The 14,857-nt window shown below is 35.1% G+C and overlaps 2 protein-coding genes across 7 annotated transcripts in view; both read left to right on the top strand.

Annotated features, from left to right (window-relative positions):
• LOC135685611 (DNA polymerase zeta catalytic subunit) overlaps positions 1–3,927 on the top strand; it is a 48,133-nt gene extending 44,206 nt beyond the window's left edge. For all 4 annotated transcript variants that reach the window (XM_065201594.2, XM_089112672.1, XM_089112673.1 and 1 more), the window contains 4 exons: positions 252–371; positions 1,386–1,455; positions 2,061–2,222; positions 3,593–3,927. In XM_065201594.2, coding sequence (XP_065057666.2) covers positions 252–371; positions 1,386–1,455; positions 2,061–2,222; positions 3,593–3,736 — 496 coding nt within the window. In that variant the 3' untranslated portion in view covers positions 3,737–3,927. The remainder of the gene's footprint in view (positions 1–251; positions 372–1,385; positions 1,456–2,060; positions 2,223–3,592) is intronic.
• Positions 3,928–8,012: 4,085 nt separating this feature from the next.
• LOC135685833 (uncharacterized) overlaps positions 8,013–14,857 on the top strand; it is a 36,255-nt gene continuing 29,410 nt past the window's right edge. For 2 of the 3 annotated variants that reach the window (XM_089112662.1, XM_089112661.1), the window contains exon 1: positions 8,013–8,172. The gene's annotated coding sequence lies outside the window, so the exon portion shown is untranslated. The other variant, XM_065201916.2, reaches the window with a different exon arrangement.

Here is a 14,857-nt window from a genome sequence, read left to right as displayed (position 1 = left end):
ATTCATTCAGTTCATGCTATTGAATATGTAATTTAGAAACATCTTCTTTTGCTAAGTTCATGGCCATAATCAAGGCCAATTTTGCTATTTGTTTTAAAACATAGCCAGTCATCCTTTAACGCCCCATATTCCCTTGGAGATCACCCTGACAAGCGAATGTTACTTGGTTGCTTCATTCAATGTTTTTGTTCATCTTTTTGGTTTTATATTGGTCCTTAATCACCTACCAATCTTCATTGGTTTTTCTTCAGGCCTGAAGAACTATTTTCGGACCCGACCCTTCGCTTAAATGGTTCATATTACATCACCAAGCAAATTGCACCGTCATTGAATCGCGCCTTTTCTCTCATCGGAGTCGATGTTTTATCGTGGTTAGTCTATATTGTCTTCTATTTAAATTCTATTGAGACTGAATTTGCCCCGGTGTTATAGAATCTTACTAATGAAGTGAGGCTTTTGTGAGGGTTTAGGAGGCAATCCAAACATGGGGTCAACGGAATTTTAAGGTCTGGGTGTGGATGGTTTCTTTTTGATAACATCTTTTATTGATGTTTAGTTGTTTTTTATTAAATTTGTAACTGACAAAAAGATGTTGATTTACAATCCTTGGGACAGCTGTCGAGACAAACACCTTACCACAAATCCCTCATCAAAAGTTGGGTCTCGTGTCTTTTCAATATCAGGCGAATCAGCGACACCCCATTCCAGGACTACTGTTTATTCTTTAATTGTAATTATGTACTTTCAGTCAATGTTAACTCTGCATTATTAAGTAAAGCTCGTGATTTCTTGAAAGATGTATCTGTTTTTTAATGAAAGCTGCAATTCTGAGTTGGAATTTTCTTTTTTATCAATGTAAGCACAGCTTCTGAAAAGGGAAACTTAAGCCTAAGCACAATTCTACCTTTTTGAGTGATGCAATGTTTTCTCGTTTGCCAGAACTTATTAAAAGCCAATCATGCACCTTTCAATAGAAATGTGGAGAAAGAACGGTTTTTGCTCTCTGTTCTTTCCAGTGACGCTTGCTGTAAATTCAGCCATAGCATTTACGCTTATCATTCTTTGAAAAATTTGTCATTTCACAGCCAAGAAAGCCCAAGAAAGCTCTATTCCTTTATAAATTTTTCCTTAAGCCAAGCCAATACACTGTCTACTTATTAATTTGATGTTCAGATGCACGTCTTCAAAAGAAAAAAGTACAATGTCTAAAATTGCACAATTTTGACCTACCAATTAGCAATCAAGTTTCATCAATTTTTGGATTCATGTCTAGGTCACGCCGGCCCTTAAGTTATGAAAGAATCCCAGAGTAAACAAAATTTATCAAAAGGTTATGCCAATGTCCATCAAAAAAGAAAGTATCAAATATTTTTATATTAATTAAGGTACAATGAACTGCCCAGGCCACAGCAGAGGATGATACAGAGAAGGCCCGATGACAGCTCTAAGAAGAAGGTATTTTCAATTCTTCCAGCGACCATCTTCATGTTTTTTCATTCGCCGTTGTGTATTTTGTAACCGACTTTTAATCAGTTCCCATGGCGTGCTCGTATATGGAAAGGAGACAATCCAGAAGGACATTTGTAAATGGTAGCAATTCATTCTTCTCTTGATGATCATTTTATATCTTTTGAAAATATTAGTTTCAGTTGTTTAGAAAAGGTTGTTGCTCCAGTAAGATAAATCTTTGGCTGACACCAATGCTGTACCTTAAGACAATCTCCCTAATCACTTGAACCCCTTGTGACAGTAGGTAGGGTTTCTTTTTCTTCTCTATACTTCTTCTCCTGTCACACCAATGTCACTCCAGTGACGTGACAATTCACCCCTTCATTCTGTTCTCACTTTTTGTCAGATACCTAAATATTTCTACAGGAATCATAAGACTATAGCTGAAACATATATTTCCCGTTTTTTATGCTAAAATCTGTCAGAAGAATTCTCTCTTTTGCAACCAACTTCCCCCCAGAAAATTCGATTACCTTGATGTCTCTTCTCGAAATATCCAATCTATATTATTCATTGCGATGAAGTAGAATATAACAACGGTTCTCTTTTAGGGTACTATTTCACAATACTTTTCATCCGTGCACTGCCCGATCTGTGGAGAACTCACTCGCTCTAATCTGTGTGACAATTGTACATCAGATCCTCAAAGTGCTGTAACAATTCTCAGTCAAAGAATTTGGAAGCACGAAAGAAAATATGGGCGTCTTTGTGAGGTTTGTTGGGTTTTGTCTCGCTGTTGTTTATTCCAAACCCTTTTAGCAAAAAGGCAGGGGCTGTTCTACAAACCTCCATGTAGCGTAAACCTGGATGTAAGAATTAATTTCCATTCTGGGAAGATGCGTATACTGAATTCTTTCGAGGTATCAACAGCAAAAAGGCATCTATTTAAGGATTTGGCGCTGTCTTTTGCCGTTACTAATGTAAAAATGCTTTTAAGTCTGTTTAATCTGCAGAATTGATGAGGTTACAGAGGTCATAGTTGATTGGGTTACTGTTTATCTTTTAAAATTAGAAGCAAAAATGCAAGGCTACTTTTTCATGTCTTAATGAGTTGGGCATTTATTTTCAAAACGGAAAGCCCAACCGAGGTACTTTCGAAAAACTGAAAATTATCAGAATGAGTTTAGAGGTCTCTCCAATTTCCACAGTGATGTCACTCTTGAATTGAGATATTTTTCGTTCTTATCTATTTATAAGGCTAATAGAAAAAGTTCTCTTCATTTACAAAAGTGCCCTCGTTTTTTATCTAAATGCTTGAACCAATGCCCCTTTCAACGGATTTTCCCATGGCAGATATTATATTGAAAAATAACGATCAACCTAATTTTACCACCATATTGGTAGTTTATGGCTTCCTTAAAGTATTTATTACCATAATAACAAAATTTAAAATATTTTCGCTTCTGATTGCAAAGCCAGCTAATTTTATCTGCCAATCAATAAAATCTTCGCACCTCGACAATAATCCATTTGCTAAATTTTGCCACCATTTTTTCATAAAAGGAGGACCACTCATCCGTGACCACATACCCCTGATCGGATACCTCCTAACCGTTTTAGCCAAAGTTCCAATGCATTTTTGCGTGTTCTTTAAATTGCGAACGGGCTTATCGTAACTCAGGAGCCTTTTACCCAATGAAATATTTCTGCAGTGTTTCAAGGACAAAGTGAAAATTTGAATTTGAAGGACGGGACAGGGGCGTAGGATGCAAAACAAAGGTAGAGGAATGCAGGTAGAAAAGGGCAACATGTCGCAGAAAAAATGAAATTTTTTACAATGGTTACTTCTTACAAAAGTGCATTTTCTCAAAGGTTTTAGCATGGTCTCATTTGTTCCAATGTCCCAGAAGCCGGGATATGTGCTTCCTTGTAAATTGCCTAGAGAGATTTCTAGTAAGGGAAGGGATCTCTAGCTCCTGAACGTATCCTTCCATTGATACATCGTGGGCTTATATTTTCAACTTCTCGAAACCAAGAGAACGCCAACAATAGGCTCTTGTCTTCTATCTTTATGTATTGAATTGCATTACTTTAAAAAGTTCTTAAGTAATTCTTGTTTTAAGATCTTTGAATTCCTCGGTAGATATGCTGCCATTGCACCGGATCGCAGGACCAGGGGTCAAAATGTATTTCCCAAGACTGTCCCGTGCTCCATAAACTGTACCACGTAAAAACTGATATTGGATTGGTTTCCAATTACAGAGCAATAGTGGATGCAATTACATAGATGAGCTGGATTCCATTTTGGTTTCTTGGTTAAAGCTTTAACTTAAATCCATCAGTGTCATATTTATCAAGGCTGATTGAAGGGATTTCCTCACATTGTCAGCCCTTTGACCATTCATTTATGTAAATTCCATTTCTTGTTTCCGTAATAAGTTATTATTTTGAGATATGAATATTAAATGGCCTGTGCTACCCATAACCACTTATATACTATATAGTTTTGGTATCATGCGAGTCCGAAGCAAATCAATGTCGTAAGCAAATTAAAAAAGATAGCGTCTCACGACATGTCGTAACGGCATCCAGCATAAGTTACGAGGAGATACAAGGAGTTACAAGGTGTTACGAGTAAGGCTTAAACAAAATATGGTATCACATGGGCGCTATATCGATATAATGGATGTCTTTCCAACTAAGTTTTCTGGATAACAGCGGGGAATTTGCGAATAACTTAGTGTACACGAATACGTTTTCAAGTGAAAACACGTCAAGTTTTTATGCGTTTTTAGGAATCGCACTAATTTGAAAAAGTGCCTTCCAGAGTGAAACTCCATCGTTTTTGTGCAGATGTATTACTTTTGATCTAGACTTCTGAAAAGTAGCTTCATTATGTATTTACTTCATTTTGTATTCACGATCGTATCAGCGTTGGACTTTGACCCTTAAAATCAACGTGAACATGGCCTTCCAACAACGGCTCTTTCAATCTATTTTTCATTTACAAGAATTGGTTTGATCATATTTTTCACTCACTTACAAGACAAGAATTGGTTTGATCATCGCCTATAACCTAGACACAGCCCAGGGTTTCGTAATAGCCATTGGATGTTGTTGTTACTAGTTTTCGTTGTGTTTGTGCAGAAAATTGAGCAGCATATGAAATTTGAATCGGAAAAAATATAACTGGAAGTGGAAAAGATTAAAAAAGAATGACACCAAGCTGTAAAATATATTTTATTCACTGCGGAGTCTTGTTGTTAATCATCCGGGTAGGCTAGGCAACCCAAGCCACGTACAGAAAGGTAGCAAATTAAAGCGGATACATATTTATGAACAATGCAGTACTGCTTGCCCTATCGTTAATTTATGAAGTTTCTTTAATCTATGAATTCGATTTTTCTTTTTTGTTTAAATAGTTCCAGCAAGAAGTCATTTCTATATTTTTCTTTATTTGGCTTGGCTAGGGAGAAACACGATTGAAAGTCTTCTTATGTGCGAGTCAACCCCCTGTTGGAGGTCAAAGAGCATGCGTAATAATTATCGAGTTCCGTACGCATACTCCATGAGTCAAAGACGGGGGTTGCTACATTATGGTGGGCAACCTAATTTTAGTCTTCCCGTTGGATTGGTTTATGTTTACAAAGTTGACTATGACGTTTATGAATCAACCAATGCGTTGTTGCTGTTGTGAATTGAGAACCCGTAGTAAGATATACAGTACTCTCGTTAAGTGGGACACTCAAGGGACAAAAGCGTACTACTAAAGTGTACTACATAGCGGGCGTCCTACTTATCCGGGGTCCCACTTAACGACGGTGTATATCGCTTATTTTCCACGAATGGCAATCACAGAATAAGATTATTCTGTGTCGCAATTACGAAAGTAGCTTTATTGTCTGTTTGCATAGCAAAATATTACACGTAATTATGGTATATTCTATTTTATATGACGCAAGGGGAGTTCTAAACTATCATATTTATTTTGCAAATATTGCAAATTTTTCAATACTATGAATACAAAGTTGTTGAGTGCATAAATTGTAGTGCTTTTTGAGGTTTTCTAATTCGAAACCAACGTGTGTATGGCTATCTTGACTTGTTGGTGTTCAAATGTTCTCATAGAGATCGCATTTATCAATTTCAAATTTGATTTGAAAGTAAATTGATTTGGCTGGTCGGATTTAGATCCACACCGCCTAGGTCCGAGGCGTACCGCCATATTTAATAACTTATTCAAAAGGGTGACAAGGTTGATGGCCTATTTCTGTGTTTTCCAATCAGCAATCTTACTTTGATCAGCCCATTTCTCTATCATTATGCATGTGGACCAAAGAGACTTTGTTTTCCTATTTTTTGTAATTTGCAAGCTTTTGAGACTAAGAGATCTCCACACCTCCAAACGGATAGCCTCAATCAATTTCGTGCTTTTCTACTAAAACTCGTTTTTTCTTATAAATTAAGTTAAACTTAAATTGAGTACCATTAAATATTAAGTAATACCCTCTTTGTAACTTGCAGCCTGTAACATCCTTTCTTTAATTTGTCCGTCTTTAGGCCCATTGCCTTACTAGAATCCTTCTAAATGGCCTTTGTATATGCAACTTTGGTTATCAAGGACATTGCTTTGTTGCACCAGTCTTGAGCATCAGTGTTGCACCAGTGTGGTAGGGAATCTCAGCATCCTTTGCATCAAGTCTGTTTCAGTGAAAGAGTAAATTGCCATCTTCCCAGAGTTCAGACCTAAAGAGAACCTGCCCCAAAGAAAGAAAGATTTGTTGGTTTAATCAACAATAATTCGATGACAGTTTTGGTGTAGAAGCTCGATGCCGTATTTGCTGCATGGAAAACTTTCTGAGGCTTTTTCCGTCACTTAAGATCAAATTTGTTTTCAAGCAGTTACACTCAATTTTTTATAAGAAACTGGTTATAAGAAGCGGGTACTGGACAGTCAGAAAAAATGAAGAAACTTCAGTACTCGAAGCAAAAAAATTAAGAAATAATTAACTCGTGATAAAACTGAGAACAACAAAATTTTGTAAAATCCAAGTACATGATTGCCCTATTGGCCTAGAACTTACGACACAGGGGATAAAAACATACTTCCCACATCTAGATACAGCATTAGAACGAAAGCGAATCTCTTGACGTGATAAAAAGGTCACGAACATTTCATAACATCATTCATGAAATCATAATTAAGAAACTCTTAAGAAACAACGAGAATTAAAATTCCCAGAACATTAAAAAACTAGAGTACTCGAAATCGACCTTTGTTTCTCTGTGTACTCTTTTTAATTTGAACTAGAGGAGCTTTTGACTTGTGCCTCCTGTGAAACACACAAGGCCTAATTAACTTAACTTTCTTATTTTTAGACATCTATTGATCAAATATAGTTTAACTGCAAATTTAATGCCTCCAAAATAAGACATACGTAAGATAAATATCGAAATTCCCAATTTGGCTTTAATTATGGTTTAAAAACAAGGCCAAAAATATTAAAGGGCCTCTCCAGCCAAAAAAAAATTTTTTTTTATTGACTAAAATGTTAGCATCTGGTGCGTGTATTATGGCAAAGTCGTTGTTTTTGCAAAATTCCAATTAGTTTAGAAGTTATAAGGCTTTAAAGTTGCACCTTTCCGAGAAAAAACGAAAAAAGCCAAAAGTTCCATATATGTAAAAGTACCATGTTTATCAAGAAGTAGCATGATGTCTTCACTCGCGTCTTCATTGAATACTCGGAGTTTATGTGATAGATTCCATGATTTATGTGACATTCGACTGCCAATGCATGGAACCAGTGTATTAATTCTTGATTGTTGCGGCAAAGATATTCAAAATTGAAAAAAACCTGAGGGATTTTCTCTTTTTTAGCATAAGTTCTTAAACTTATGCTAAAAAAGAGAAGTAAGGATGCTACACCCCCCCCCCCCTTGAAAAAGTTTCCTTTGTAAAAAAATGACTTTTTGTCATCTGAGATGCCTATAAGGCAAAATCTTTACCTTTGTGACAATTTAAGGATGGCCCGTCCACTTTGTTGGTAAATGGGACCTGGACCCCCCCCCCCTTTTGAGCACAATTGCTAACGACGGGCCTGGTACTCATCCACTACTGCAAGCTTACTGGTATCTTTCTTTGGAAGCAAATTGTTTCTGATGCACATATGTTACGCGAATTGCAGTGTAGACGAGCAGATACTGGCTGTGAGTTGCCTGCCTGAAGAGCCTGAAGCACATATGCGCGAAGCACGGCACTTCAGAAAATCGATATCTTGCAGATTCGACTTTATCAAACCCTTGAATCGCTTCGATAATGCGAGGATTTCGACCTATACTGGATACGCGTATATGTAATATCTAGTCAATAGAAGGGGCACTTTATCTAAATCTTTTGAAAATTATAGTGGATGTTTTTTGGGGATTTCAAACAGGATGGGTGCATATTAGGGGTGGTGTGGTATTTTGTGTTGGTGTACACAGATCAGTGTGCCACAATGAACGAATTCAAATTTTACATGGCTCTTGCGGAGGAGACCTGTGATTAACTGCCATAACAACATGAGGGATTTGATTGTTCGATTATCAAGTTACAAATCGCAGGTGGAGTGTCTGGTCTTCAAAACACTTGAAACATTTATTCGTGATTACGAGCAGCGCCTTACACGCCACATATGATTGCCGAGGATTTATATAATGTAGCACTGAGAGCGTTCCTTTCATGTGAGTATTGCAAATTCGTTATTTCGATTGTTTTCTGCGCCATCTTCGGACCTCGCTCAAAATCGGTTGTTAGGCCTGTATTGGACACGACTTGCTTAGGGAAATTGGTCTCTTGTAAATAATGAAAGATCATTCTAATTACGGTTCAAATTGCACAGAATATTTCATAAACGATATTTGCATTCTGCAAACATTGTGGGTTTCTTATTGAGTTCCATGACTGGAAGGAAAGGATTGCATTTGAACGGGTAGATATTGGCTCTTGGAAGGTTGAACGTTACGTTACAGGATCCCATGTGACGTACTTGCATTGTACAATATCAACAATTTATTTTTCGATACCGTTCGTTAATTTGAAGTTTGAATTATTCAGATAACTTTAGGCTATATTTTTCATATGATCTGGACGCAGTCTGGCCTTCAACCTTTTCGGGGCTATCCTTTTTTAAAGAAAAACTCACTCATATAAGGCGCACGAATTGAGGCCAATAAAATAATTGGAAACGAAAACTGAAAGTTCTATTGTGCCATAACTTGGTATCACGTATTACTATTTTTAACATTTTATTTGTTTATTTTAACATCAATAGGCATTGTTATAGGTATACTTATGTAAAGGCGTGATTTGAGACTATTTCAACACGAGATATCAAAATATTGAAGTTAACTTTGAGTTAATTTGATATTTTGAATTATTCCGTGCTTATGTTTTGCTGGACCATTTGAATTTAACGGAAATGATTCCACATGACCTGGGCAATATTGATAGTAAAATAGACATATTAAATCGAACCGACCGCTAACCAGTTCACCACAACTAAATGGTTTGCACAGAAACGATTTAATCAGTTGACAGATGTTGTTATAACACTCCGTTGCACATGCAAGATTTACAATGCTCGTTTTCAACCCCAACCGACGATGTCCAAACTTGGTTTTCAACATTAAATAGCCACTGGTTACGTAAAATTTCTTTGTAGTTTGGAAGTCGGCGATTCACTTAAGTATTAAGCCAATTTCTTACTGATAACATGACACAGAAAAAATAAGCCATCGTGTAATAGGAAAAAATTGTCCGTCTGATGATGGCTCAGATTCTTTGTTTACAAAGAATGAACCAACTTTTCTGAATAAAATAACCGAATAATCGGGTTTAAAACAGAATGGAAAGGCAGTCAAGGCTATAACTGTTTTATTCAGAACAAATCATTTGTTCACTGGAACTAATAAATTTGAATATTAGTCTTTTTATCCATATTCATTTTCTTAAACATAGTTATCGCTATAAAACAGTTTCAGATTCTTTTGCAAAACTCGAAGCTTTTTATATCTGAATTCTACTTTATAATCCAATTCATCCAGAAATTCAAGCTTATAATCCTTTTTATAAAAATTTTGAACGAGACTTTTTGTATAAAGTTTATAAGAACATATTGCTAGATTATGCTAAGAAAATTAATTTTATACCTTTGCATCCTTGTTACACTTAGAAAAAGCTAAATTGCATTATCAAGCAAATTTTTATTACATTTAAGATGCAAAAAAGATGTAACATGTATATGATATATATTTTATTCTTAATTATATATTGCATTTCCAGAAAGTATGCACTAGCCAACCAAAGACGAGGTCTAGGTTTTCAGCTCATTGATTAAAGTAGAATTTTTGTCGTCATTTGATTTTCATCATCTAAACAAAACCTCTTTATAGCTTATTAGAAAGATTACAGATTGAAGCCCCAAATGGCTATTTTACCTTTGCTAGGTTTTAGTATTGTTAGATGATAATATTGTCAGGTATTAATATTTCTAGGTATTATTATTTCTAGGTATTAATATTGCTAGGTATTAGTACTGATAGGTGTTAAAACAAGAACCCCTTTTTGATTGTTATATGAGCAAACAATGGTTGCTTTTGATAAAGAATAGAAATAAAGTGTTCAGAAGATACATCAATTATTAATAAATGACGCTAATGCAAAAAAATATATATTTGACTTGAACCATCTTTTTTATTTAAAGTTAAATTTAGCTTTGTCATATTGAATATAATTAAATAACAACAACAGATCCAGACTACTATTATATCACCCTGTTCCAATGTTTGTATTTAAACAATTGGATCCAGATTACTATTATATGACCCTGTTCCAATGTTTGTATTTCAACAATTGGAAAATAATGAAATCAGGTGTTCATTCATTGAGCAGACAACTTGGTAGTTGACACAAGTCTAGAGTCTTCTTCAGTGATTGTGCTGGTTGGTTTCATTTAATTTTCTCTGATTCTTGCATCAGCACCATCTTGTAATTTAATTGCCTTTTCTTTAAAACATTTATATGTCATCAAGCTAAAGTACCATGGAAGATTTTAAGAATTTGTCAATGTTTCAACATAATTCTAAAGCATTTAAAATCTTTTTTGAAACTTATATTCACATGAACACACCAATCTTATGACCCATGGTGGCCTAGTAATTATCAGAGTTGAATTGAAAGCTGATTGATTTTATTTCATATTCATCAGTATGTAAGTAATTTACCCTCTGTTGTCACAAATACCCAGCTGTGTTAAAACAAATACAGTATTGATCAGTGTTTACAGGATGTAGGAGTCATGCTGAGCACATGTATGTATAGAGCTCAATCTTTATCAATAAGTAATCTTTCTTATCAAAGCCATGGTTTTATCATGTGGGGTTGTGGGGATGAAATCATTGAGCAAAGATTAATTTAAACAAATTGAAGTGATTGGGTATGCAAACAAAAATATGTCAGGATTACTTAACAAACCTGTATGGTTTGCAGGTTTTACTTATAGGATCTTATGAGATTGCAGGTTGACCTATTCATAGCAAAATGGATATTGAAATTCAAGATTGAAGATCAGTCAGAAATTTTGTATTATGCTGTAAAATTTCTAATGTTTGATTCAGGCAAATGGCAGCTTTTAGGCTCACAGTGTTAATCTAGAAGTTAATTCAGGAATGTCTTCTGTTGAATTTTTCTTCATGCCCAGATTAAACAGCAGATCTTCGTTTTTTCTATAAGAATCACAATGCCTTTTTCCATTTATCAGATTTCTTGATTTTCTGTGACAACGTTTTCTAGTTATTATCTTTTGTAATTATCTTCTTTTCCAATTCTTTCGAAACATTCTTTATTAGTAATTAGCTGTTAGTCATGTTTCAGTGACTGAAAGAAAGGCACAAATCTTGAAAGCAACCATTCTTTCTGAAAATAATTCCTTTCTGTAGGTTCCATATATACATCTAATTTGTCAATTAAGTCAAGTCAAAAAGCCTGGATCCTAAATAAGAAGCATTTTCGTTCTTAGTTCATTTTTCTCTTGGAACAAAGTAAAATGATCTTGAAATCTCATTTTGATTTTTCTTCAAGACATAATACAATTTTTGTTGGAAATTCAATCAGTAGATTAAGTATCTGGGGAAGGATACCAGTTTTTTAGTTTTTAGAAACTTCAATTCTCTGTTGTGGAACATCATATTACATTTAATGATATGGAGTTGACTAAAGATTGGCTAAAATCTCATCTGATTATCAAACAGGTGTGATCAAACAAATATATACCAATAGAACAATCTCCAAGTAATGGATTTTTTTTACTAACCTGATTTTCGATTGTCAAAAGATTTGTGTTGGGGCACGAAACAATGATTTTTCTTGATTTCATGTTTAATAACACCTCTTTGGATACTTTTGATATCATTTGATGCCAATATCCATGGGTTGATTAATGAAAAGTTACTGTTTACTGGTCTGTCATAAAGTGATCTTGGTTTTATAGGCAGAGCTATACAGGCTTTTGGTGAATCAAACAGGACAGTTCTAAGTTGCTACTTCGAGTTTCATGTTTAACAAGATCATCAGGCAACTGCTGAATAAATGTCAGATTTATTTTTCAAGAGCAGATGTTTTAGTTATCTGGTTTCTAAATCAATAGTGATTTTTCCTTAAGTATTTGATTTGTTGAGAGGAAGTTTGTTCTAGAACCTTGGTACTGATTGCATAGAAAATTCGAGAAGCCGTTATTGACTGATTAAGCCCAGTTTGATACAAGGAATCTTTTCTGCTGTTTAAGGAGATGATTCAAAATGTTGTATGAATTAAAACAAGTACATTATCACTTCTCCTTCTTTGCATTACCATAGTTTTTGTGATATAATCTCTAAATTTAGCATTTTGTTTTTTCTATAACTAAAACATTTGACTCAGGGACATCAGAACAAGGGGTTGCTAGGGGCACATGTCATCAGAACAAGGGTTTGTCAGGGTTTATTATGAAATAGAACTGCAATTTGTAGTTTGTATAATTTTTCTCACACTTTCATGTCATGTACTCTAGTTCCGTATTCAATACAAAGGTTTAAATTATCGAGACAGACCAAGGATAATAATGAGCCAAAATCACATATTTCTTGTAAAAGGAAACGTTATGAGTACTTTCAGTGGACGAGATGTAACAGGAAGCGGAGACAACTTGCTTATCATTGCTTATTATAAGCCAGAACGACTTTTTTGAAAATCGTCAACCCGCCTTCCTCGACTATAATATCGATAATTTCGCCACTCTTTACCTCTAATTGCGTGCAGTTGAACGCCATAGGCGAGTTAATGACTCTTTATTAAATGCATTCTGTAGTTAAGGTTAATATATCCTATTTTGCTAAGTCAAATCTCAGGATTTAGCCTGTTAAATTTTCTTTGACTCCATCACAAACTGTAAAAGCCAGACCGAATACAACGGAATCAATTTGCAAGTGAGTCGTGACATGGAACTTTTCACAAGTTCCTCAAACGCTAAATTTATAATAGACTTATGTCCATCCTCGTAAATTACACATTTAATTCATTATACTCAATCTTTAAGTGCCCCTTTCATGTCGCTCTGAGTAAATAGGTTTCTTTCGTATTTTAATTTCGTGTTGCTTGTGTCTGTTTGTCCAGTGGCAAGTCTGACCTTTTGTTTCGCCAGAGCATTTCAAGTTTTAATCTCTGTTTGTTTAGAATAGGCCATTGAACAAAATTTTGGCAACTCACTGCGCGGTGCGCATTCACGATCTCGGAAACAAACTAAGGATCAATAAGTTGTTTTATTTCTGTAAACTACTCTCAGTTTGTCGGTGGAAAGGTTTCCTATATGCCCGGTAAGATACACATTATAAACTCTGTAAGCCCACATGCTTAGTTTAAATAATAGGCAACAGGTAGTTCGCAGTGCAAGAAATACGCGGAACATGATCCATGGAATTGATTTGACTTCTCTTAGAAATATTTATTTACTTTTTCATTTTACGTTATATAGGATGTTTCAAAGAAATAAAAAGACTTGCATATGAGAAGATCGATGTATTGTTTGTTCCTTATTCGGCACGATATTGTATTTACCACAAATTATTCCAATGTTTGCTATTTTCGTTATCTGTGGGTATTCACTTCAGAAAAAATGTACGATCGATTGTGGAAAGCATTGTAGAATCTTGTCGAACTTCAACCGATTTCAATCAAAAGGGGATTGTGTGGTGTTTGCTGCGTTATATAGGATTATTGTTAAATATGATCTAAATACGAAGTTGGAAATTGCTAATGACTGTAAGTAGGTAGAAGTGTGGGTAGTTTTGTTTGCATTCTGAGGAAGCAATCGAGAAAAACTATTTCAAACCAAATGTCATTATGAGATTTTTGAATTCAGAAGTCCTGTTTTTGCTAGTTTAGACAACTTGAAACCGAGGGACCAATTTTATTAGCGTTTGTCAATGTAATTAGAAAGGAAATTGCTTTTTGATGTTTAACTGCTTTAAACGGTTTGCTCGCTTCGTTTGTTTAGCAACAAACTTGTTTGAAGTGTTTAGAATACAATTAAGTTTGAACAAGACCAGTGTGTATAATGAAGCTCTAAGCCCTGCAAAGAGCCGAAGTTTGTCTTAAATTCGATTTCAGCTCTGTAGTTCACTTCTGTCGCGAATTTCTGTGTCTCAGCTGAATTTCTTTGTAGAATAAAAGTGGCTTTTCCTCATGCGTAACTTTCTTGTCGTTATCATATAGATTCCTGGTTATCGAATGATGAAAATACAGGTTTTCGAATAACGAAAATCTTTTGCTTTTAAACTGTACACGGGGAATCTAAATCGAACCAGTGAACTTTCTGGCTTAGGTTTACGTCTTATTTATCTGGTTGTTTTCAGCTCTGTGAATTTCTCTAATTTCGAGAGTAAAAATGAAATGTTAACTTCTTTGTTTTCCTAAAAACTGTTTGCATTAATTCAATAATCTAACATTTTGGGAAATATGGGACTGCACTGTCCGTAAGAGCAGCACTTCTCCTGTACCAAGCCTTCCCTTGTGTCTTCAAAGAAACAGACCTTAATCTAATATAATATAGGAAATTTAAAATCGTTGATATTGCTCCAAAAGATCCCTTTCCCGGCCAAATGGTCCCTTTAGGTAGGCTGTACATATCCTCGTCTTGCAAGTTTCTGCGTTGAAAACGTGAAAATCCACCGTATTCTGAAAACCATTCTCAAGCACACTGTTTAAAATTTATGGATAAACCTTTTCTAAAGGAGAAGAAATGAGGGATAAGTGTTTGTTTCTTTCCAATTATTAAAGCTTAGCGCCAAAATGGCTGAAGCTTTGTTGTATGAATTTTTCATTTCCAGTCCCACA

Source organism: Rhopilema esculentum, chromosome 15, assembly GCF_057945365.1.
Source record: "Rhopilema esculentum isolate cy_ngs chromosome 15, ASM5794536v1, whole genome shotgun sequence".
In the NCBI taxonomy this organism is placed as follows: Eukaryota; Metazoa; Cnidaria; class Scyphozoa; order Rhizostomeae; family Rhizostomatidae; genus Rhopilema; species Rhopilema esculentum.
Note: the sequence above shows the minus strand (reverse complement) of the source record. Positions and strands in the feature narration are given on the sequence as shown.